The 26,486-nt window shown below is 34.4% G+C and overlaps 1 protein-coding gene across 4 annotated transcripts in view; it reads left to right on the top strand.

The window, feature by feature from the left end:
- TRPM7 (transient receptor potential cation channel subfamily M member 7) overlaps positions 1-26,486 on the top strand; it is a 119,181-nt gene that overhangs the window by 37,297 nt on the left and 55,398 nt on the right. For 3 of the 4 annotated variants that reach the window (XM_025998702.2, XM_025998701.2, XM_072738514.1), the window contains exons 4-13: positions 1,672-1,870; positions 5,870-6,083; positions 8,306-8,430; positions 9,509-9,680; positions 11,143-11,317; positions 12,292-12,415; positions 14,301-14,373; positions 16,109-16,209; positions 22,335-22,469; positions 26,283-26,336. In XM_025998702.2, coding sequence (XP_025854487.1) covers positions 1,672-1,870; positions 5,870-6,083; positions 8,306-8,430; positions 9,509-9,680; positions 11,143-11,317; positions 12,292-12,415; positions 14,301-14,373; positions 16,109-16,209; positions 22,335-22,469; positions 26,283-26,336 — 1,372 coding nt within the window. The remainder of the gene's footprint in view (positions 1-1,671; positions 1,871-5,869; positions 6,084-8,305; positions 8,431-9,508; positions 9,681-11,142; positions 11,318-12,291; positions 12,416-14,300; positions 14,374-16,108; positions 16,210-22,334; positions 22,470-26,282; positions 26,337-26,486) is intronic. The other variant, XM_072738515.1, reaches the window with a different exon arrangement.

Genomic DNA, 26,486 nt, shown 5'->3' with positions numbered 1-26,486 from the left:
CAGCAGTGCCGTAATCTGATTTCTTTAAGCTTGTTTTGCTCAGTTCTTACTGAATTGCTCAGATCTGTCATTCAGATAGTTTTCAGATTTTTGCCCACTGTTTCAAGTTTTTATTCCCACTCCCTTTTTTTCTGGGACTTGAATTATGTGTGTGTTGAGCTACTTTGCTGTTTTTTGTTTGGTTTTGCTTTTTAAATATTTTATTTATTTATGAAAGACACAGAGACAGAGACCTAGGTAGAAGGAGAAGCAGGCTCCCTGTGGGGAGCCTGATGCAGGACTCTATTCCAGATCACAACCCGAGCCAAAGGCAGATAGATGCTCAGCCACTGAGCCACCCAGGTGCCCCTGTTAAGCTACTTTAGTTTGTTCCACAGGTTGCTGATGTTCAATTCCTTTTGTTTCCCTCTAGTCTTTTCTCTCAGTATTCATTTTAGGTAGATTGTATTTTTTTCCAAAGATTTTATTCATTTATTTGAGAGAGTTTATGTTTTGGGGTACTGGATTTTATCATTCTGTTAGGGAGTTGTGGACTTATTTTAGCATGGAATTAAGTTACTTTGGATTAATATGATCCTTTCAAGTCTTGTTTGTTTGTTGTGGTACATAATGGTCTAGGTCTAATTTAGCCCTTCTAATTAGGTATTACTATTCTGAGGACCCTTTCTAGGTCTTGTGTTTTGAGATCTCTTACTCCGGCTAGTAGCAACACCAACTGTTCCCTGCCCTTTATCAGCTTCAGGAATTATTCGGGTGACCATGGTTTAGTAGTTCTTATATCTGCCTTCGTTAGTTTGTTCTTACTTATGTTTAAGAAGACCCTTCTGCATATATTGGGAACTTTGTCGTGGCTCCTTCCTCTTTTTGTTTTTTGTGCTACAAACTCTCGCTCTGTTGGCTTCTACAAACTGTGATACGATTTTTTAAAAAGGGTTTATTTACTTATTTTAGAGAGTGTGTGCTTGAGTAGGGGGAGGGGCAAAGGGAGAAGGAGAGAATCTACAAGTAGACTCCCTGCCTGCTAAATGGGGAGCCTGACACAGGGGCTGACCCCTTGGGGTCATGACCCCAAGATCATGATCTGAGCCAAAATCAGGAGTTAAATACTTAACCAACTGAACCACACAGACACCCCTATGATTTTTTTTTTTTTTTTTTTTTTAATCAAATCCGTGAGACTGTCTGGCACCACTGGGTATCTGCTTCCTACATAGTAGTGTTTTGTAGTGCTTCTAGGTAGAATATAATTGCTTTTTCAGCCCTTGGCCCTGGGCCACCATTGTCATCATTGTATATATTATTTTGCATTCTCTTGAATTATATATATATGAAATTGTTGAAATATGTACTATTTTGCATTGGATTCTTTCATGAAGCATGATAATTTTGAGATCATCCATATTGTGTTTACTATTCTCATATTAGATATTCTCATGCTGAATATTATTCTGTTATATCGTTTACTACATTTTGTAGATACACTCAATTTAGAGGACTACATCATCAAGCATTTTTACTGTTCTTCTATGTTAAGGATATTAATTTACTTGTACTATAAAACTAGAAAGTTAAATTATTTTCATACTCTTCATTGGTTTGTTTATTTTAATTCAGTTTTTCATTGACTGATTTTTTGAAAGGTCTTCTTAAAATTTCATTTCTTTCCTTTAGGTGTTTTTGTGGTCGCTTGGTCAAGCAACATGCTTGTTTTACTGCAAGTCTTGCCATGAAATATTCAGATGTGAAATTGGGTGACCATTTTAATCAGACATTAGAAGAATGGTCTGTGGAAAAGCATACAGAACAGAGTCCAACGGATGCTTATGGAGTCATAAATTTTCAAGGGGGTTCTCATTCCTACAGAGCTAAGGTATGTCACATATTTGATTTTTTTTTGACTTCATTTATCTTGTTATCTAAATAACATAATACATTTGTTGTCTGAAATTTTGTGTAGCAGTAGATCAAAAAGCATTTCTTTGTGTATTTTGAAGTTCTTTGTGTAGGTGCATATAAATACAGAAGTGTTACATCTTGAACATTTTATCATTATGAAATGCCTTAATCTTGTCATTTACTTTTTTTTAAGGATTTTATTTTATTTTTTTTTTGAGAGAGAGAGAGAGCATGAGCAGAGGGTTGGGGGAGAGGGAGAAGCAGATTCCCCCCTGAGCAAGGAGCCCAATGTGGGGCTCCATCCCAGGACCCTGGGATCATGACCTGAGCTGAAGGCAGGTGCTTAACCAACTGAACCACCCAGGCACCCCTCTTATGTCGTTTTTTTTTTTTTTTTTTTAAGATTTTGTTTATTTATTCATGAGAGACAGAGAGAGAGAGAGAGAGAGAGAGGCAGAGACACAGGCAGAGGGAAAAGCAGGCTCCATGCAGGGAGCCTGACACGGGACTCGATCCCAGGTCTCCAGGATCACACCCTGGGCTGAAGGTGGTGCTAAACTGCTGAGACACCTGGGCTGCCCTCTTTTGTCTTTTTTTTTTTTTTTTTTTTTTCAAAGTCGGCTTCTTAAATCAGCATAGCTAAATTTTTCTTCCCTTTTACTTTTATTTTTTTCTTTCAAGATTTTATTTAAATTCAAGTTAGTTAACATGCAGTGTGGTATTTGTTTCAGGGGTAGAGTTTAGTGATTCATCAGTTATATATATCACCCAGTGTTCATTACATCAAGTGCCCTCCTTAATGCCCATCGTCCAGTTACTGCATTCCACCAGAACTCCCCTCTCTAGCAACCCTCAGTTTGTTTCCTTAGTTAAGGGTCTCTTATGGTTTGCCTTATGGTCTCCCTCTCTTTTTATCTTATTTTATTTTTCCTTCCCTTCCCCTATGTTCGTCATGTTTTGTTTTTTAAATTCCACATGAGTTAAGTTATATGGTATCTTTCCCTGATGGATTTATTTCACTTAGCATAACATACTTTAGAGCCATCCACGTTGTTGTATATACTAAGATTTCTCTCTTTTTCGTGGCTGAGTAATATTCCATTGTGTATTATATATATCATATCTTTATCCATTCATCAGTAAATGAATATTTGGGTTCTTTCCATAGCGGCTGTACTGGATATTGCTGCTGTAAACATTGGGGTGTAGGTACCCCTTTGAAATCACTATTTTTATATCTTTTGGATAAATACCTAGTAGTACAATTGTGGGGTTGTTTGGTAGTTCTATTTTTAATTTTTTGAGGAGTCTTCATACTGTTTTCCAGAGTGACTACACCAGTTTGCATTCCTACCAAGAGGGTTCCCCTTCCTCTGCATCCTTGCTAATAACATCTGTTGTGTCCTGAGTTGGTTTTAGCTGTTCTGACAGGTGTGAAGTGAGATCTCATCGTGGTTTTGATTTGTATTTTTCTGAGATGAGTGATGTTGAGGATTTTTTCATGTGTCTATATGTCTTCTTTAGAGAAATGTTTGTTGATATCTTACTCCCTTTTAACCTTTCCTTATGTTTAAGAGGTTTCTTTTTAAGAAGTACGTTTTTTTGAGTTTCGTTAACTCTCTTTTTCTTTGTCCTCTTTTCTTGTTTGCTTTGGATTAAATATTTTTTATTTTCATCTTCCCTTATTAACATGTTATTTATACATTCTTTTTCTGTGGATTAATCTTTTATTAAATGCTACAAAACACAATTTATTATAATTAGTCCTTTTACTACTTTTTGGACAGTGCAAGTGCAAGAACCCTTTAGAATACTTAAAACTTCATTTATTTTTCTCATGACTTATGTGCTTTTGTTAGTATAATTTTAAGCCCCCCAAACATAATTATTTTTTATTTATATTTATCAGCATTTTACCCTTTATGTTGTTCTTTGTTCTGCCTGCCTCCCTGCCTTGATAGGAAAAGCAGTGCTAAAGGTGGGCCCATCTCTCTTAGTTTTCCTGTTCTTTTGGATCCTGATCCCACTTTTCACTGCCTTGGAAACTCTATGATGCCTTCAGACATGTTTATTTTCTAGTTTCTCTATTCCTAGGGGCAGAGTTAGTTCAAAACAGTCTAGTCTCCCACTGTCCAAAGTAGAACTCCTCATTTATTCCTTACATAATCTTTTTTTTTTTTAAACTTTAAGCTGTTTTCCAAACATGACTTTATGCCATATATAATGATGAATTAAACAAAAGCAGGAAGACTTAGTATAGAAAATAATCTTGTTATAAATAGCCTTTTTAAAAATTAATTTATTTGAGAGAGAGAGAGAGCGCGCATGCGCGCACTAGCAGGGAAGGGGCAGAGGGAGAAGCAGATTTCCCTGCTTATCGAGTCGGGAGCCTGATGTGGGGCTCAATCCTAAGACCCTGAGATCATGACCTGAGCCAAAGGCAAATGCTTAACTAACTGAGCCACCCAGGCACTCTCATGGCATACATTCTGGAGTCTTCTCAGTTCTGTAAAATTCTGCTATTTTGGGTTCTGATATTTTAGAATATTTTTCATTGGTATTTGATCTCTGGTGGTAAGCAATGGGCAGTATATTGTTTTGCAAAGAAACTTTGTTATAGGGACACCTGGGTGGCTCAGTGGGTACGTGTCTGCCTTCCGCTCAGGGCATGATGATCCTAGAGTCCCAGGATCGAGTCCCACATCAGACTCCCTGCGTGGAGCCTGCTTCTCCCTCTGCCTATGTCTCTGCCTGTCTCTCTCTCTGTGTCTCTCATGAATAAATAAATAAAATCTTAAAAAAAAAAAAAAACTTTGTTAGAGATGATTAAAAATGTTATTCTTTCAACATAGGAGCATTTCAGATTTATTTTTTATTTTTAAAGATTTTATATATTTATTTGAGAGCGAAAACGAGAGAGCACAGGGGTAGAGGGAGAAGCCGACTCGCAGGGAGTCTGACACAGGGCTTGATTTCTGGACTCTGGGATCACAACCTGAACTGAAGGCAGATGCTTAACCAACTGAGCCACGCAGGTGCTCCGAGTATTTCAGATTTCTTATGAGCTAAATCATATAGGTACATCCAAGAAAATGAATAAGAGTAGTTATAGCAAGTAAGTTTTGTGATGTCACTTAAGACATACCTAATTTTCTTAAATCTTATAAACCAAAGGAACTTACTCCACAGATGTGGCAGCTTATTTTCTATAGAATTAAAAAAAAATTAAATCTCTTAGGGCGCCTGGGTGGCTCGTTTGATTAAGCAGCTGCCTTCAGGTCGGGTTGTGACCTTGGGGTCCTGGGATTGAGCCCTGTGTTGGGCTCCCTGTTCAGCAAAGAGTCTGCTTCTCTGTCTCCCTTTGGTGTTCTTGCTTGTGCTCTCTCCCATATGCTCTCTCTCTCTCAAATAATTAAAATTAAAAAAAAAAAAAAACTTGTGAATCCATCTCAGTGCTTTGAAAGATTGAGTAAATTGGATGAATGGTAATTGAGTTTATATAAATAGGAAGAGGAACATATTTATATTTTAAAGGTTAGAAATTAGAGTATTTCTGCTTCTTTAGTTCTTACAGAATGATTTTCCAGCTTTAAAATCATTTGGTTGGGGTGCCTGGGTGGCTCAGTGGTTGAGCGTCTGCCTTCAGGTCAGGGCGTGATCCTGGGGTCCCGGGATTGAGTCCTGCATCAGGCTTCCTCCTTCTCCCTCTGCCTGTGTCTCTGCCTTTCTTTCTCTGTCTCTCTCATAAATAAATAAATAAAATCTTTTAAAAAATGAAATCATTTGCTTGCTGTTGTTTATTCCTTGGAGTGTTAAGTGTATTAAAAGTAACCTATCAAGTCTACTTTATAATAATCTGATCTAAAATAACATTTTTCTAATGTTGTATAATGTTGCATTATGACACCTATGAATATATTCAGTGCTTTAAAATGAATATGAATATATTTTGTGCTTTAAAAATCTTTTTTAGTATGTGAGACTATCATATGACACCAAACCTGAAGTCATTCTGCAACTTTTGCTTAAAGAATGGCAAATGGAATTACCCAAACTTGTTATCTCTGTGCATGGAGGCATGCAGAAATTTGAGCTTCACCCACGAATCAAGCAGCTGCTTGGAAAGGGTCTTATTAAAGCTGCAGTTACAACCGGAGCCTGGATTTTAACTGGAGGAGTAAACACAGGTAATGTGAGGATTATACCAATTTTATTTAGTGTATTTGTAAATATTTCATAATATTAATTAAATATTTGAAATAATAACACCAAATATCAGTATATTCAGTTTTTCTGTTAAATAATCTATATAGTTCCTAAGTATAAATGGTAAAATGTAAAAGTATATTTGGTTTTCATTTACTCTTAAAAAATAATACACATTAAAGCAGGTATTAATAAACTATGGTCCCAGGTACCAAACCCAGCCCACTCCTTATTTTGGAAAATAAAGGTTTATTGGAACACAGCCACACTCATTTGTTTTTCTATTATATATAGTTACATTTGTGGTGCAACAGTGGAGGGGTGACTAGCCTTTTACCTTGCAAACCCTGAAATGTTTACTATTTGATCCATCTTAAAAAAAGGTTATTGATCCCTATTACCAAGCCAAGTGTTAATCTGAATACCAGTAAATTGATATAAAAATGGCAGTCCATGGCCTACACAGTGGTAAGAAATAGCTTTCAAAATTAGTTTAAAAAACCAAAATTAGTTTTTAATATACTATAATTTTTCATTCCATATCTTCTCTATGACATACAGATTAAAAAGAAAAATTAATATCCAAAGCAAAATATAATTATGACTTAAATTAACTTGCAGACATTTTACTATGAGGGGTTTTTGAACCTCATTGTATGTCAGGCCTTCTTCTGGCTGCTGAAGATACATCATTCCACAAACAAAGAAAATATTTACCTTTGTGGAACTTATATTCTAGCAGAGGAGATGCAGATAACAAGCAGATAACTAAATATGTTATATGTTAGATAATAAGAGTTATGTGACACATGAAATACAGAGAAAGGATGATGAAGGTTGATGGAGAGGGCATCATTAAGAGGGTGACATTTGAGTAGATTGAAGGAAATGAGGGAGCAAGTTAAAGGTAATGTGAGGCAGAGATTTAAAAGAAAAGAAGCTGCTAGTGTGTTGGAAGAATGGTAAGAAGGGTCCAGTGTAGCTGAGTAGGATGAACAAGGAGTATTTGGTGATGAGGTCGTAAAGTTATGAGGGTGTGATAGAGGATAGGATGGGATGGGGTAAGGAAAGGTGGTGAATAGCAGGGTATTAGGCACATCATTATAAAGCCTCGTAGGCTGTTAGAACACTTTTGCATTTACTCTGAATTAAAGAAGGGATGGTTTTAAGCAGGGAGTTGACAAGAGCAAAGATCACTTGGATGATGTTTTGAAAATAGACTGTGAACAGGCAAGGCAGTAAATTGGAAGACCAGTTAAGATGCTATTTCCATAACCTAGGTGAGAAATGAGATCTCATGCTTTATATAAACCAAACTGAATGTTGTATTGGTTTTCTAGGGCTGCCATAATAAAATACCACAAACTAGGTGGCTTAAACAAAATTTATTTTCTCAGTTTTAGAGGTCTAAGATCAAGATGTTAGCAGCTTTGGTTCCTCCTGAGGCCTCTCTCCTTGGCTTACAGATGGCCACGTTCTCACTGTGTCCTCTTCGCCATGCATGTGCATTCCTGGTGTCTCTTTTTGTGTCCAGAATTTTGTCTTCTTAAAAGGACACCAGATAGATTGGATTAGGCCCCACCCCAATGGCCTCATTTTTAAATGTAAAGCTGCTTTAAAGGACCTGTCTCCAAATACAGTCACATTCTGAGGTACTGGGATTAGGATTTCAACATAGGAATTTTGAAAAGGATACAATTCAGCTCATAAGTGATAATGAGGAGCCATGTGCTCTTTTAAAATGTCTTTTCTACTTTTCTAATTTTTTGATTCAGTTGGACAACTTTTGTAGTTGCTTGTTGTGTGTGTGTGTGTGTGTGTGTGTGTGTGTGTTTTTTGCTTATGGTCCTGAGCCATACTCTTCATTTTCTTTTAGATGATGTGTAGAACAATAACAAAAAACTACAGTTACTTACATGAGGAATCTAAGAGAGGACTAGGCCTAACAACATGGTAAAAGTTACTTTTACATGTGTTTCAGGCAGTTATAGTGATTTGACATTGTGGGGTTTTTTGTTTTGTTTTGTTTTGTTTTTAGTCCTTGTGTTTTCTTTTCTAAGTTTTGTCTTTTGGACCTTGTCGCTTTTTATCTTCTCTGTGTAAAGAAAAATATCACCAATTATAATGTTATAGATGGAGCACAGGTTTATTCTGAAAACAATAACTACTTTCAAATAAAGTGAATTAAATTTTATATGAACAGGTGTGGCAAAACATGTTGGTGATGCCCTCAAAGAACATGCTTCCAGATCATCTCGAAAGATTTGCACTATTGGAATAGCACCATGGGGAGTGATTGAAAACAGAAATGATCTTGTTGGGAGAGATGTAAGAAGATTTTAAAAATTTCTTGTATTTGAACTTGTGTATAAACAAAACTAGGGCAAGAATAGTGCAAGTCACCTTAAACTACTCATGATCATACCATACTTTTCAAATTATTTTTTTATTTTTATTTTTATTATATATTTTTAAAGATTTTATTTATTCCCGAGAGACACACACAGAGAGAGAGAGAGAGGCAGAGACACAGGCAGAGGGAGAAGCAGGCTCCATGCAGGAAGCCCGATGTGGGACTCAATCCTGGGACCCCAGGATTACGCCCCGAGCCACCCAGGCGTCCCTCAAATTTTTTTTTTTTTTTTTCCTCAAATTATTTTTAAAGAGTATTTTCCTTCTCTTTTTTTTCCCTTTTTTCCTGAGGTTTTCTTATGATCCTTTCAAAAATGCATTCACAGATAGAAATAGTTGTCATTATTGTATTAGTACATTTTTGTTTCTTTTTTGTGTAACTATTTCACACCTTTTCCAAATCATGCCAGTCTTTGTAATTACATTTTTAATGACTATATGATATTAAGAATTAGTTTTACTGTCATTAAGAATAGTAACCAAATGATAGCATTTTATTTGAGTAGGTTAAGAACATGTGAATTGGTCATAAATATTTATCAAGTACTAAAAAGGAATTCCTGTATAATAACGATCATTTTCAAGTACAATTAAATTCCTAATATCAATTTTAAAGATTCTATTAGGGCTAGAAAAATCTATTAGATTTTCTTATTTAGTGTCCTTTGTACATTGCACTTTATCTACTAATAACCTAACAGTTTCTTCACTCTATATACTTATTTATTTTCTGTTTCTTTTGCATGCAATAATAAAATAATACATATTTTGCAAAAGTGTTGAAATATAAACGTATGGTTTGGCCCACTCTTGGTTAATCATCAGCTGTCTTAAAAATTTGTGCTTTTTTGACATATTTTTTGACTTTTTTTTTATGTTACTATATTGTAAATAGTATTTTACCTCCTTGTCTTTACAGATTATTTCGAAGTTTATTTTTTCCTTATCTTATATTTAATTCTGCTCACTAACTGTTATGTTTGCTATTGTTTAGGTGGTTGCTCCTTATCAAACCTTGTTGAACCCTCTGAGCAAATTGAATGTTCTGAATAATCTACATTCCCATTTCATATTGGTGGATGATGGCACTGTTGGAAAGTATGGGGCAGAAGTCAGATTGAGAAGAGAACTTGAAAAAACTATTAATCAGCAAAGAATTCATGCTAGTAAGGGAATTTATAAATTTGTTGCTCAGATCCTTTTGTAGCAAGACAACGTACAAAACAACAAAAATAACTGACCTTAGACAAGGTAGAAAGACTTAGGGAAAGAAGTCTGAGGCCAAATAGGGTACTCAGATACTGAGGCCAAAGCCACAGAGGTTCATTGGAAGCTCTGTTGGTATTGTAATCCTATTGCAGCTGAAGGAATTCAGAAATATTCTTAATGTGTGATATATTCTATTACCTGATTTGAAATTCAAGATTAAAGAGTAAAAGAGGAAAAAAAAAATACTTTATTGCAAAATGCATCTTGTTTGAAGTTTTTTACCTGAATAGGTATTACTCTTTAGTAGATATGTCTTAAAATTCTTGACACTTGTCTTCCTTTCCAACCATAGTCATACTTTCTGGTTCAAGATCTAGATTTTTATTTTCAAAAAGAAGAAATTTTGTGATCTTAGGACACCAAGAAGGTGGGCTCTGTGACAAAGTGAAATAGAAATACAAAATTATAGGTTTGATGTATTCATATTAAGATGGAGTCATATCTTCTCTTCAATCCTGTAGGAATGTATTAGAATCCTACAGTTGATTGTATTTGGATTTTCTCACTGCATTGCAGATTATTGTAAAAACAGAAATTGACATTCTTCACTAAATCTTTTGTGTTACTTGAGGAGGTCCCGGATTTTTTTTTTTAATATGTATTTATTTATTCTTGAGAGACACACAGAGGCAGAGACATAGACGAGGGAGAAGCAGGCTGTCTTTGGGGAGCCTGATCACGATCTAGGCCGAAGGCAGACACTCAACCACTGAGCTACCCAGGCGTCCTGGTCCTAGATTTTATTGATCAGTTCCATTTATGTAATTCTAATTCTGACTCTGTCATTGGCTTCCATGTTAATGTCTCAGTGTATTTGAAACCAGAAGTATGCATTTTAGAAGTGAATAAAAACAAATGTACGTTAGAAGTTCAACTCATACAGTATTAAAAAACAAATGAGGAATGCCTGGCGGGTTGGCTTATTTGGTGGAGCATGTGACTCTTGAATTTGGGGTTGTAAGTTAGAACCTCACATCAGGTGAAGGGATTACTTAAAAAAATCTTTAAGACACAAACTAAAAAATGAATTGGTGGTATAAATTTCTTGTCAAGAGTTCTATTAGTGAAATATACAAAATAATTTTTACTTTTCTGTGAATCTGAATTCCAGTGCATGCCTAATCATACATTGTATTTTCTAATTTTGTCATTTAGAACAGACCTTATGTTAATGAAAAAGTAATTTATTCAGTATTTACTTCATTTAGGTTAGATTATTATCATGCTGAATGCTTGACATCAACTCACCTCTCTTATAAGACATTATATTTTGACTTTATTTTGTGTTTTGATTGAGTAAAAAATAAGATTGAATTACTGTGTTTTGCCTAATATCTTACAATCTTTTACTTTTTTAAGGAATTGGACAAGGTGTCCCTGTGGTGGCACTTATATTTGAGGGTGGGCCAAATGTTATCCTCACTGTTTTAGAGTATCTTCAAGAAAGCCCTCCTGTTCCAGTCGTTGTTTGTGAAGGAACAGGCAGAGCTGCAGACCTACTAGCATATATTCATAAGCAAACAGAAGAAGGAGGGTAAGTGTGTGCTTAAAAAAGATTTCAATAACTATGTAAAGAGATTTGTGGTTTTTTAGAATATTAGATTCATTTCAGTATTTAATGGACATGAAAATTTGAAGTTTAATATAATACCTTCTTATAATTTGAGGAAATAGCTTGTCTGATACATTATTGGATTGAATTAAAATATAACAGTCTTCTTGGAGGATAATTTTGCAAGATCTGTCAAATGTACAGAGGCATGTATCTTTTGACCCACTAATTCCATTTTCTAGGAATTATTTATACAGATGTATTTTTATACATAGGAAATACATAAAAACATAAAAAGTACTCATTACAGTGTTGTTTACAAAAGTAAAAGATTGGAACAAAATAGAATGTGTATTAAGAGGTCTAGATAAATTATGATATATCTGTATAACAATAGTTTGTAGCTAAGAAAAGTTGGTAACTTTATACTAGATTTGGGAAAATTACCAAAAGTACATACATGGAAAAAGGCAAGCAATTGAGATAGAACTGGGCAGATAGAATATAGTGGGAAGGAGACTTTCACTATGAATTTTCATTTTTATATTTTAAAATGTTTTATATCATTACATTTTTGAGCCATATTACCCATTGAGGAAAAGAGAAAATGTGAATGTGCTCAGGTTTAAGACATTTTGGTGAAGTAGTGCTTAATACACCATAATATCTTAAAATTATCTTTATAGAGTATTTTATAAAATGTGAGTAGTGCTATTGCAACACATGCCCTGAAAACAATTCAAAGTAATTCAAAGAGAATAATAACTCCAACATTTATTTTTCTCCCATATGACTTTTGTTGGGAGTCTCATAAAGGACAGTATTTCACTCAGCGTCAGGTATTTAATATTAATACATTATCTCTAAAGGTCTTATGTGGATTCACCTATACTTCATATTAGAGTCTATAAATAATAGAAATTGAAATTGGTGAATTATGTTTCCTCTCACTACAGTAATCTTCCTGATGCAGCAGAGCCTGATATAATTTCAACCATCAAAAAAACATTTAACTTTGGCCAGAGTGAAGCAGTTCATTTATTTCAAACACTGATGGAGTGCATGAAAAGAAAGGAGCTTGTAAGTAGATTTCAACAGAACAAGCCTTTTTATTTCATTCAAAACATCATAAATTGGTGAAATATATTTTTTTTAAAGATTTTATTATTTAGGGAGAGAGTGCATGGAGGATAGGGTAGAGGGGGAGGGAGAAGAAGAGAGAGAAAGAAAAAGAATTCAAAGCAAAATCTGCACTGAGCACAATCCTGTGACTACAAGATCATGACCTGAGTGTGAAAACCAAGAGTTGGACGCTTAACTGAATGAGCCACTCAGGCACCCCGAAATACTTTCGTTTTTTAATTTGGATTAAGAAAAAAAATTTTTTAAATTTATTTATTCATGACAGACACAGAGAAAGAGGCAGAGACATAGACAGAGGTAGAGACAGGCTCCTCACAGGGAGCCTGATGTGGGGACTCAATCCCAGGACCAGGATCATACCCTGAGCCAAAGGCAGACACTCAGCCGCTGAGCCATCCAGGCATACCTGAATTTAAAATTTTAAATTATTTTTTAACCATGTCCAGATATCATTTATTGTTTTGTTCAAACAGTGATATCACAGAAGGGTTATAGTTTTATATGATACTGAGACATACATTTGCACTTCTGTTTTACGAAAATTTTAATAACGAGGCCTCAACAGGTTATATTTAGAATCAAGGAAGAACTATAAAAAGTCATTAATAGCTTCTCTAAAATATATTAGGAGCAACGCCTAGCTGGCTCAGTCATAGAGCAATGCAACTCTTGATCTCAGGGTTGTAAGTTTGAGCCCCACATTGGGTGTAGAGATTACTGGGGGAAAAATATCTAAAAAAAATTTTATTTTACTTTGATTGAATGCTCTAAATAAATTAAAGATCAGTGTTGCTTAATTTCAGTCATCTAAACATGGGCTTAAATTTTCAGAGATACAATTTTTTAGCAATTATAAAAGGTAGATGATAACAGGATTTGATCTCTTGCTTTTCATTGCATTTCCTTTTTGTACACAATAAACTTAAAAAATGTGTATGGGGTTGAAATAGTCTTTTACTTTATGAAAAGTCTTATTAAATGAAAACCTCTCAAGTGGCATTTCACTTCAAATAATTTAAAGAAATTTCCAGTAAAAGGATTGAAGAAAACATTTTTCATTCAAGAACACATATATAGGGGCACTGGGTGGCCCAATAGGTTAAGCGTCTGCCTTGGGCTCAGGTCATGGTCCTGGGGTCCTGAGATGGAGTTCTGCATTGGGCTCTTTGCTTGGCAAGGAGTCTGCTTTTCCCATTCCCCTTGCTCATGCTCTCTCTTTTTCTCTGTCAAATAAATAAAATATTAAAAAAAAAAAAAAAAAAGAACAGGGATATAGTACTTGAATTAAATGCTCCTTCTAGAAAAAACATTAAGATTTACTCAGATATGTAATCTGTAGTCTCAGGCCATTAAGTTGCTTATTCTTTTTTTTTTTTTTTTTTAAGATTTTATTTATTTATACATGAGATAGAGTCAGAGACATAGGCAGAGGGAAAAGCAGGCTCTCTGCGGGGAACCTGATGCAGGACTCAATCCCAGGACCTGAGGATCATGACCTGAGCCAAATGCAGACACTCAACCACTGAGCCACCCAGGCGCCCCAAGTTGCTTATCTAATGAAGGACATAAAATAGAAGATAGGTCAAAAAATGAACATAATATGAAACTAAACATTTTGAGCATACTTGTCATTTTTATTTGGTAAACGATGAAAGGTTTTTAATTTTGTGGGGGGTTTTGGTTGAAATGAAGTAATTTCTGACCAACCCCCCCAAAAAATCTTTATCTCCCATGTAGTTTGAAATTACTTTCTGTTTTATATACCTTATACCTTAGCTTTGAAAATATAAAGGCATAATATTATGAATTGATCTTTAAATAGATCACAGTTTTTCACATTGGATCAGATGAACATCAAGACATAGATGTAGCAATCCTTACTGCACTGCTTAAAGGTAAGATTTTAAAACTTTATTTCTAAGATCTTATTTATAGCCTATTTATATAACACAGGACTTTTTAATCTAGCTAAATGTTTGGGAACTGAATTTTTTAATAATTGTTCTTTGTGAAAGACACAGTGCTAGCTTTCTGTGACAGTAAATGGGCTTTTCCTCTTGTCTTGTAGAAATCTAAAAGTTTTTAAAATTTCTAGCAGAGTTTTTGCCACCAGACCCATTTAATTATCCTATTAAGAATGTTCCACATTTTTAATTGGCTGAAAGTAGGTGTTTAAAGGTAATAGGGTCTTGGTTGATAGAAATTAAATGTTCTTAAAACATGTTTTCATTCTGAAAAGAAATTTGGAAAGAAAGCTAGTGGTATGCTTGAGGATTCAAGGGTTAATGCACATCACATTAAACTGTGTTGTCCTCTCATTACCTTGCCAAAGACATCCAACCAATAAAACAATTATAGTGAAAAATCTTTCCAAAAATAGGAAGCTAAAACTTGTCCCATCTGGGTGGGTATTGAAAGTCCAAGTATGTAGTGAAATGGCAGGAACAAAGCAAGAAGACACTATGTTGTTGTCTTTCACAAGAAGTTCCCAAATATTAGATCATAATAAATTACCTATAGATCAAACATTTAAAAAATACTGTAATAAAATATATTTACACTTTGGGAACAGAGATCAATAATAGAAAATCCAGAAAAATAAAAAGAGAACACCTATATTTGCCATATACTTTGTCCTAACCACTGTGTTCTAGTGTTTTACACTGTTGATCATTTAATCTTACAACAACCCTAACAGGAAAATTTCCTATTATTTCCTCATTTTATAGATGAGGAAATTAAGGAATAGGAATCTAAAGGGACCACAGAGTTGTTATAAATTAATAGTAAGATTATGAATACTTCATAGAAAAATGAGTCAGAATTCATGTAAAAGATGTTAGCAGAATAATATAAATGCTTGGGGAAAATGTGGAAGGATGGTCAATATTATAATTAAAACAAAGTATATCTTAATAACGAAGCATTTTAGTCTCCTTGTGGGTATTATACCATTGATGGGTGGTATCACCTTTCTGGAACATATTATGGCAATATATCAAAAGTTTTAAAGTATTCTTTACCCAGCATTTTGTCTTCTACATAATCATCCTATTTTAATAATCAAGCATGTGCATAAAAGTATACTCACCAAAAAATTCAAAATAACCTGAATGTCCACTAGAGTGTTTGTTGAATCAACTTTAGTATTCCTTTAAAGGGTATTAATATGTATGTAAGATAAATTTATATGTACTGTTCTACGAAACTAAAGTATGATGTTAAGATACATAAAATAGGCTACTGAATACTTTGTATAGTATCATGCACTTCTGCATAAACGATTAAAAGTATTTGTATGAATTTATATATGAGCAGAAAAGCACCTGTAAGGATGTTTTTTATAATTTTAACACAGTACTGTCTCTGATAGATCATCTTTGTTTTATTCTTACTGTTCTGTATTCTGAATTGTTTGCAATGAGTGAGGCTGTGTGTTTTCTGTAGTTGGAAAATAAAAGTCCTCAATGTTGGGGGTAACCTTATTTCTGTGAGACAGGCTACCTCTGAACAGTGACTGACATGAGCTTATATGACTTAATTAAAGGGAATGCGGAGAATTGGTAAGTGTTCACATTTTAATGGAGATAAATTAATTGAATTTGACAACTGTTTTCTTTATGCAATTAGGCACTAATGCATCTGCGTTTGACCAGCTCATCCTTACACTAGCATGGGATAGAGTTGACATTGCCAAAAATCATGTGTTTGTTTATGGACAGCAGTGGCTGGTATGTAAATAATCTATATACATGATGCAATTAAATTAGACTGCCTAATAACAAAGTATTTGCTGGAACTGTGATCTAGCTTGACATTTTACGTCTGCCTAAAATGCAAAATTAGTTTAGCTAAACATTTCTACAAAATCCAGATTTATTTAGGATTTAATATAGCTCACGACGAAACCTTTCTTTTTATAGGGTTTGGATCACTAAAAATCCTAGAACTGAAAGAAGTCTTAGAAATTGTGCCCTGTATATCTCTGTGTATTAGGGATATTGGCCTATAATTTTCTTGTGGTGGTGTAATCTGATTTTGGTATCAGGATAACGCTCGCCTCATAAAGTAAGTTTGGAAGAGTTTCCTCCTCCTGTTTTAAAAGATGCTTTGGAAGATGTGGTTGGAAGAGATTAAGGATTGGTATTAATTCTTCTTTGAATGAATGTTTGGTAGAATTCACCAGTGAGCTGTCTGGTCCTGCTCTCCTGTTTATTGGTAGATTTTTGATAATTGATTCAGTCTCCTTACTAGTAATTGATCTGTTCAGATTTTCTGTTTCCTTATGATTCAGTCTTGGTGGGTTGTATTTCCCAGGGATTTAGCTGTTTAATTTTGTATAAAAGGATTTCATTTATTTGAGAGAGCGCAAACAAGAGGAGTAACAGAGGGAGAGGGAGAAGCTGGTATCCCTCAGAGCAGAGAGCCCATAGGTTGTCCAGTTTTTTAGTGTATAATTGTTCATAGTTTCTTATAATCATTTGTATTTCTGTGGTACTAGTTGTAGCATATTCTGTTTTATTTCTGATTTTGAGTCTTTTTTTGTTGTTGAGTTTAGCTAAAGGTTTCTCTTCTTAACCTTTTGTTTATCTTTTCAAAGAATCAGCTCTTAGTTTCATTGATCTTTTTTATTTCTATTTCATTAATTTCTAATCTCTGTTATTTCCTTCCTTCTACTAACTTTGTTTTGTTCATTCTTTTTCTTATTCCTTGAGGTGTAATTAGGTGTTTGAGACTTAGAAAAATTTCTTGAGGTGAAGGCCTTTATTGCTATTAGTTTTCCTCTTAGAACTGCTTTTGCTACATTTTACAAATTTTGGTATGTTGTATTTCCATTTTTAATTGTCTCAAGATAGTTTTTGTTTCTTCTTTGACTCCTTGTTTAGTAGCATGTTGTTTAATCTTCACATATTTGTGAATTTTCCAGTTTTACGCATGTAACTAATTTCTAGTTTCATACCATTGTGGTTGGAAAAGATGCTTGGTATGATTTCAGTCCTTCTAATTTTATTATTTATTTATTAAGACTTGTTTTATGGCCTACCGTATAATGTATCCTGGAAAATATTCCATGTGCACTTGACAAGAATATGTGTTCTTTTGCTTTTGGATGAGATGTTCTGTAAATATCTGTTAATTCTTTTTAAGACCAATATTTTCTAACTGATTTTCTGTCTGAATGTTCTATCGATATAAGGGGTGTGTGGTAAAGTATGCTACCATTATTGTATTGCTATCTCTTTCTCCCTTTGTGTCTTAATATTTGCTTTATATATTTAGGTCCTCTCTAGGATGCATAAATATTTATGCAGATTATATCTTCTTGTTTGATAGATGTCTTTATTATTATGTAATGCCTTTTATTACAGTGTATGGTTTTTTTTTTTTACAGTGTATGTTTTAAAGTGTGTTTTGTCTGAGAGAAATAGAGCTATTCCGTCTGTCTTTTTGGTTTCCATTTGCATGGAATATCTTATTCTATACCTTCACTTTTAGTTTGTGACTTTACATCTAAAGTGAGTCTCTTGTAGGCTTCATATAGGTGATGAGTCTTGTTTTTTTAATCCATTCAAACACTGCGCATTTTCATTGGCATTTATTCCATTTACATTTAAAGTAATTATTTATAGATGTGTACTTATTGCCATTTTGTTTATTGTTTTCTGGCTTGATGGATGAATGGACAAGGAAATTGTGTATACATACAGTGGAATATTATTCAGCCATAATAAAGAGTGAAATCTTGGTATTTACAACAACATAGATTGATCTTGAGATCATCATGCTAGGTGAAATATAAATACCATACGATCTCTTTTGTATGTGGAATTAAAGAAAAATTAAGCTCATAGATACAGAAAACAGATAAGTGATGGAGAAGTGGGAAAAATAGTTGGGAGTCAAAAGGTTAAAAGAAGAAGAAAGCAAGCAAAGAAATAGTCTTTTATGTATAAGAGAATTCATTGTACTGTTATATTAGATGTTTAAACCAGATGGTCTTTACCATCTTATTAATGGGAACAATCTTTTCCCAGTTTTGAGGATAAGAAACCTTAGTATTATTTTTTACTTTTGTCTTTCTCATATATTCCAATCCAATTCCATTTGTAAACATTTTCAGGTCTACTTTCAAACTACCCAATTTTTTTTTAACATCCTGGTCCAATCTACTGTCACCCTTCTATGTTGTTTTAGGGGCATCCTGTTTGATTCCTTATTCTCATTCTTCCTCTCCTTTTAGACAGAAGATGGATAACATCACATTTATGCAGAACATAATCCAGAGCCCTTATGATGGCTTGTAGGGCTTCACATCTTCTGTCCCGTTACTACCTCTCTTACCTTCCATGTTAACACTACTCCCTTTTGACTCTTTTATGTAGTCATATTGGCGTGTTCTTTTTTTTTTTTTTTTTAGATTTTATTTATTTATTTGAGAGAGAGATACAGAGATAGAAATAGAGAGCACAAGTGGTGAGGAAAGGGAGAAGCATGCTACCCTGCTGAGCAGGGAGCCTGTTTGCAAGGCTCAACCCCAGGACTCTGGGATCATGACCTGAGATGAAAGCAGATGCTTAACTGATTGAACCACCCAGGCACCTCTTTATAGGCGTGTTCTTAAAACATACCAAGAGTGCTCCCCCCATCTTTATACTTGCTGTTTTTTCTCTTTGGTACAGTATTCCTCTAGATACCTACCTGGACTTGATTCCTTTTTCTGGTTTCCTTAAAAAAACAAAACCCAAACATATTTATTTATTTAAATAATGTCTACACCCAATGTGGGGCTCAAACTCAAGACTCTGATATAAAGAGTTGCACACTCTTCATACTGAGCCATCTCCTCAGATGTAAAGGCTTGGTCAAAGCCTTTTTCTTCTATGTATATGTGGTTTATCTTATGGGTTTGTTTTGCACAATGTTAGCTATTTGATTTTGTGCTTTCCTTCCTGTTAGTTTGCAGCATAATTGTCTTACTGTTTTCCCTCTTCGTTATTAGAAGTTCAGAATGCATTAAGTATATGAAGAAATGTGAAATAAAGCAGATATTTCTTCTTTAAACCTTTTTTTCCTCAGATGTGGAAATTTTATCGGGCTTTATTGTTGTTTTAGGGCAGTGATTATACCTAATTCAGAAAGAACACTTCTTTTTGTTCAATTCAGATAAGACACATAAGTTTCTTTTTCTTTTTTTTTTTTAATTTTTATTTATTTATGATAGTCACAGAGAGAGAGAGAGAGGCAGAGACACAGGCAGAGGGAGAAGCAGGCTCTATGCACCGGGAGCCCGATGTGGGATTCGATCCCGGGTCTCCAGGATCGCGCCCTGGGCCAAAGGCAGGCGCCAAACCGCTGCGCCACCCAGGGATCCCTGACACATAAGTTTCATTATGACCTTTTTGTTATGTGAAAATTGACTTTCATGAAGTGCTTACTATACAAATTTTTATTTAAAAAAATTTTTAATATGTCTTTTCAAGATTTTTATTTTTTTATTTTTGTTCATGAGAGACACACAGAAGCAGAGACATAGGCAGAGGAAGAAAAAGGCTCCCCGCGGGGAGCCTGATACAGGACTCAATCTCCGGACTCTGGGATCACGCCCTGAGCTGAAGGCAGACACTCAACCACTGAGCCACCCAGGCACCCATATGCAAATTTTTATTTTTATTTTATGTTTATTTTTTAAGATTTTATTTATTTATTCATGAGAGAGAGAGGGGCAGAGACACAGGCCGAGGGAGAAGCAGGCTCCATCCATGGAGCCTGATGTGGGACTGGATCCTGGGACTCCGGGATCACGACCTGAGCCAAAGGCAGATGCTCAACCACTGAGCCACCCAGGTGTCCCCCAATACAAATTTTTAAAAAGCAATATAATGACCTATTGTGATAAAGACAAAAGTCATTTATAATAAAAGTAGATATTTTAATGCAGAGGTCTCAGGAATAGCAACGTATAATTGGCTTAATAAATAATTAGATGCACTTATTTTATATAGGATCAGTATAAATGCTGCAGTTGTGAGTGCACACTAATACAAGAATGTTGTTGGTAATTTAAATTCCATGGGGAAAAAATAAATAAATAAATAAATAAATAAATAAATAAATAAATTCCATGGGGAGCAGGAAAACACCCATTACTAGTATAGGACAAAGAAAGAACAGGAAGAAGACCAAGTAGAAATTAGAATAAACGTTAGTTTATGTTAGAATAAGTAATAACATAGCAGAATTATTTGTATGTAGTAAGAGAAAAAGAATATCAACTAAAATAGGAATAACATGCCATGATAAATTACCAGTTAATACGAGAAAATGAGTAAGTTTTACAGTGTTATTAATTAGTTTGGCCTTATCTTTAAGCACAATGCCAAAATATGTTCCTTGTTATGACATAGAACTAAGTGATGAAAAACACTGCAGAAAACATCTTTCTTCTTGAAATCCCATCATGTATAAGGGTATAGTCTATACCCTTAAATTTAGTTTATACCCTTAAAAAGATCTTGGTGATGGGGTACCTGGGTGGCTCAATGGTTGAATGTCTGCCTTTGGCTTAGGGTGTGATCCCAGGATCCGAGATCAAGTCCCACATCGGGCTCCTTGCAGGTAGCCTACTTCTCCCTCGGCCTGTGTCTCTTCCTCTTTCTCTGTCTCTGTGTCTCTCATGAATAAATAAATAAAAAAATTTTTTTAAAGGAACAATTTGTAAATGCTGATATACATGTGTTCTATTAAACAGCACAGATCGTGTTGCTATTTGGAAATACAATTTTTTCTAATGGTGAATAATTTAAAGTTCTAAAGAAAGCTAAATATCATCTTATCTAATTTATATGATAGTTGGATTTCTGGAAAGTTCGTTTTGTAAAACAAACCATGACAATACTTTGTATGTAAAGCAGAATTATTGCATTTTCATTGATGAACATCTAATGGGATAACAGAATTGTGTAAAATATGGAACAATTCCTTTTTAAGTAAAATTGTCTGGCTTGTGGTATGATCTTTGGTATCCTTTGAATATTAGTAATGATCCTCAATTATTGAAATGATCCCTTCAAACTTGGGAAGAACACTGGGTGTTAGATACTGTGTTGGCAAATTGAATTTAAATAAAATGTTAAAAAAAAAGAAAAGAGAAATCCCTCTAAAAAACCTTTCCTAAATGTCGAGATCTGTTGCTCTAAGGTATTTTTCTCCTAGATTTACTTGATAATGGATTCCCCACTCCCACCCCCCCCCACCCCCCACGCAACACTTTCCTGCAGAAATACTGCTTATGGAATGTTTTTTGGGGAATGCTACTCTGTAGAGGTTTTTTCTTTTATTTCCTTTATACCTTAAGTCCTAGCCATTTACTAATTTTGCTTTTTGTTGGGGAGGGGCAGAGGAAGAGGGATAGAGAGAATCTTAAGCAGGCTCTACATGGAGCTGGATACAGGGCTTGATCTCACAATCCTGAAATAATGAACTGAGCCAGAATCAAGAGTTGGACACTTGACAGACTGAGCCTCTCAGGCCTCACCTATTTTGCATCTTTTAAATTTTGTTCTAAAACTGTTGAGAAACAAATAAGGAATTGCATTTAGAACTTTTAATCTGTGGGGCACCTGGGTGGCTCAGTGTTTGAGCACCTGCCTTTGGCTCAGGCTGTGACCCCAGGGTCCTGGGATTGAGTTGTACATTAGGTAGGCTCTCCATAGGGAGCCTGCTTCTCCCTCTACCGAAGTCTCTGCCTCTCTGTGTGTGTCTCGTGAATAAATAAATAAAATCTTAAAAAAAAAAACAACTTTGTACTTGTATAATTAGATTGTGTGAAATATATTCATTAATTTTTATATTTTAGGTTGGATCCTTGGAACAAGCTATGCTTGATGCTCTTGTGATGGATAGAGTTGCATTTGTGAAGCTTCTTATTGAAAATGGAGTAAGCATGCATAAATTTCTTACCATTCCTAGACTGGAAGAACTTTACAACACAGTAAGTATGTGTCAGAATTCTTTGTTGAATAAGCTTTATCATCTTTGGGAAGTGTCATTTTACCTGGACATATCCAATTCCACTGCCAAGACCTTTAATGATTTGCTTGATGACTTGGAAAAATTACTGCCAGTCTTAGGGTAGATTGGTTATGTGACAATCTGGAACTTGTTTCTGGAATTTGTCTTTCCTTGTTTCTGGAGATTTTCCCTGATACCATAGCCACGTAAGAAGGAGGTAAAGTGTTTACAGCTGTCTCCCATTTCTTCCCTTCACCACTTTTTAAAACTGTAGGATCAGCTTCTTCATTAAAAGTCACTGTATTTCCTTTTTGTTCCCCCTTCTTGGTGGTCGTTTATTACACTAAATTTCATTGGATGCCTTTTCGTAATGGAGAAATTACACATTGTGTTTTCTTCTTTTTGTTTTTTACGTTCATAATTTTAACCTTGTGATATTCCCTTTTAGCTTACATACCATTTTTCATTTTTTTTTTCTAAAGAGCTCCTGAAAACTGTTCCCTATACAAAGATTGTCTAGCATTGGAGAGAGTAAATACTGCCCTTCTTACTGGTTTTCCATGTTACCTACATTATTTTAATTGAGCTATAATTTTGAGGTACACTACTACCAAATCCTAGTTTTCTAACTTTGACTTCTCTGCAAAGCTCTCTGTACATTGATCAATTTCTTTGTATCTCCTCCTTTTCATGCCTAATGTTATTATACTTTGTCCTTTTAGTAGTCATACTACTTCAGTAATCTAATCTCCTGTCCTTTCTTCAAATCAATTCTTTAAACTAATCATTATAATCCTATATTTTATCATATCTTTCCCCAGTTAAAAAATCTTTGATAGCTCCCCAGTGTGTATAGAATAATACCCAAACCCTTAGCTTGATTTTCTTTTTTTTTTTTAATTTTTTTTTTCTTAGCTTGATTTTCAAAGCTCTTCAGCTTTTGAAATTTTGCCGTAGCTAACTCTATCACTTGGCCTTTTATTCCCACCCCCACCTTCCCATACTAGATATTTTGGTTATGTTGTCTACCTACTATTTTCCCAAAATATAAACTGTTTAAGGAAGCATTTGTTTACAAAGTTTTGGTGTGTGTTTTTTTCTCAGCTACTCTTCACTTACTGGAATTGTATTCATTATTTAGAATGTAGTTTAATGCCATGCCACTGCCTCTGAACCCATGAATAAACCCATTGGGATAGTTAGTTGAGGATAATTATATCTTTCCCTTTGGATTGTAAATTTTTTTTGAGTAGGGATTATATTTTTATTTTCCTCCATTTTTTTCTTAAATAGTGTCTAGCACAGTTAGATTGAACTTTGTTGACATTCTACTTGTTCCTAGCAAGCAGATATAAAAATTAAAAGGATTATTCATTGTGCTGCAGTAATAATTTATCCCTGAAATGTAAATAATTTATCCCTGAAATGTAAAGCTGGATATAAAATAATAGAAATAAGGCGCCTGGGTGGCTCAGTCGTTTAAGTGTCTGCCTTTGGCTCAGGTCATGATTCTGGGGTCCTGGGATTGAGTTCTTCATTGGGCTCTCTGCATTGTGGGGAGTCTGCTTCTCCCTCTGCCCCTCCTTACACTTGTTCTCTCTTTCTCACTAAGTTTTTAAAATTTGATACCATTAGCAAGGCAAATACTTAATTGTGTAGCTCAAAGTTATTAAGATAACAGTTACTTTTCATACTGATGAATTTTTTTTAATGTTAAAGGATTATAAAACACAAAGAAGTGGTTCTCAAGCTTTGTTATCAGGGTCCTATTATATAAAAATTGTTGGGCTTAAAAGCTATTTTAAAGTGGGTTTGTTTATATATGTTGATATTTACCATATTAGAATGTAAAACCAATATTTTTTAAAAATACTAATTTTAAGTAATAACAATAAGTCCATTACATGTTAATACAAATAACATTTTTCAAGAAAAAAATAGATTAGTGAGGAGAGTAGAATAGTTTTACCAGTTAAAATCTCTTTAATGTGTAGCTTCATAGAAGGCAGCTTTATTTTTTAAGATTTTTAATTTACTTACTCTTGAGAGACACAGAAAGAGGCAGAGACATAGGCAGGCTCCCCATGGGGAGCCTGATGTGGGACTCGATCTCAGGACCCCGGAATCATGACCTGAGCCAAAGACAGATGCTCAATCCCTGAGCCACCAGGTGCCCCAGAACCTTTTAAATTTAGCTATCACACAGCAAGAATCCTCTGGAAACTACACTGAGAGTTTCTCACTGAACACTGAGAGAAATGAAAAAATGCGAATAACATGGTTGTTTTGTTTTGTTTTAAGAGAGAGAGGGAAAGAGAAAAGGTTGGAGGAAAAGGGGAAGAGAACTTTAAGTAGGCTGAGAGCGGAGCCTGACGAGCTCAATCTCATGACCCTGAGACTACCACCTGAGTGGAAACTAAGAGTCAGATGCTTAATTAACTGGGTCACCCAGATACCCTAAAGGGAAATAACATCTTAACATGATTCTGAAAATACTTTTGATCTCATGGACCGTCTAAAACAGTCTTGGGGGCTTTCAGGGGACCACACTTTGAAAACTGCTCTATTAAAGTATATTTATTTTATACTAAAAAATTATATTTAATACACAAAATTAATGGATTTAGATAAAACAGAATTCTAAATATTACATTTCTATATTATATACAGTTAGAGAAAATACAGTGAAACTTGCTAATACCTAGAAAATATGAAATACTTCATATTATTTTTAAAAAATTAATATGGAGCATTGCCAGAGAGAACTCAACTCCTTAGTATCGGATAGATTAAATATTGTAAAAAGAGAAAGCGCAAAGTAAGGCAAAATAGAGTTTATGTCTGGTATTAGGTACAGTTATCTTCAGGTATTATATAGAATAAATCAATAAAATAATGTTTTAAAGAAGTCAGAGGCTTACCCTGTTAGATTTGAAAATCTGTTACCTATTACCAAGTATATGTGATCAAAATGGAAAAGTAGATTGAATGGATTAATATAATGACCTCATAAAAATTAATAACAATGATGGATTAATCCCATTTGATATTTTATTTATTTATTTAATTTTGATATGTATTTATTTGAGAGAGAAAGAGCACATGAACACGCACAGAGATAAAGGAGAAGCAGATTCTATGCTGAGCAGGGAGCCTGACACCGGGCTTGATCCTAGGAACCCAGGATCGTGACCTTAGCTGAAGGCAGATGCTTAACCACCTGAGCCACCCATACGTTTCTGATACTTCTTTTAAACAGTAAAAGTATTGAAAATAAATCTCTATTTGTACTGCCTAGAATTCATTGCAGTAAGTTTTAGACGAATCAAAGCACTGTCTAGAAAGAACACATTCTTGGCCCATTTACCTCAGTCTTGATGGGGGAGATGATATTTGATACCATCAAAATAAGATTACTATAAAAATGGAACATGTGGTTAGTCTAATAGTATACATAAATGGGAGTAAGATATTAAGATACTTATGGATGTAAGTATGCCAATTTAACTTCCTTAAGTGGAAATTAAGATGACATATATGTTACAAGTTTGTTACCCAAAGTATTTAAAGTATTGGTGCAACTTGATGGTTAGTGGCAGAAACAAGGTACATTCTAACAAGAAGAGAGTATATAGCTCCATTATCAATGAAAGAAATGTAAACTAAAGATAGAATTGTGAAGCTCGCAGCATTTGCATGATTTAAAATTTGTGTTGGAAGTTGTGTTGGAAGGAAGTTGTTAACATTATATTAGAAGAAAAATAATAATTTGCTCTACTTTTTTTCCTTAAAGAAACAAGGTCCAACTAATCCAATGCTATTTCATCTCGTTCGGGATGTTAAACAGGTAAGAGATTGTTTTGGTTTTTGAAAATGCTATTTTAAAAATTGATTACACTTCATCTGTTTCCAAAACACATTTAAATAATATACATCTTAAAAATAGCAATAAAATGACATTTTTTTAGAACAAGATGAAAATAAGGGCTAAATTTCT

Source organism: Vulpes vulpes, chromosome 15 (genome assembly GCF_048418805.1).
Source record: "Vulpes vulpes isolate BD-2025 chromosome 15, VulVul3, whole genome shotgun sequence".
Classification (NCBI taxonomy): Eukaryota; Metazoa; Chordata; class Mammalia; order Carnivora; family Canidae; genus Vulpes; species Vulpes vulpes.
This window is presented reverse-complemented; position numbering and strand designations above follow the sequence as displayed.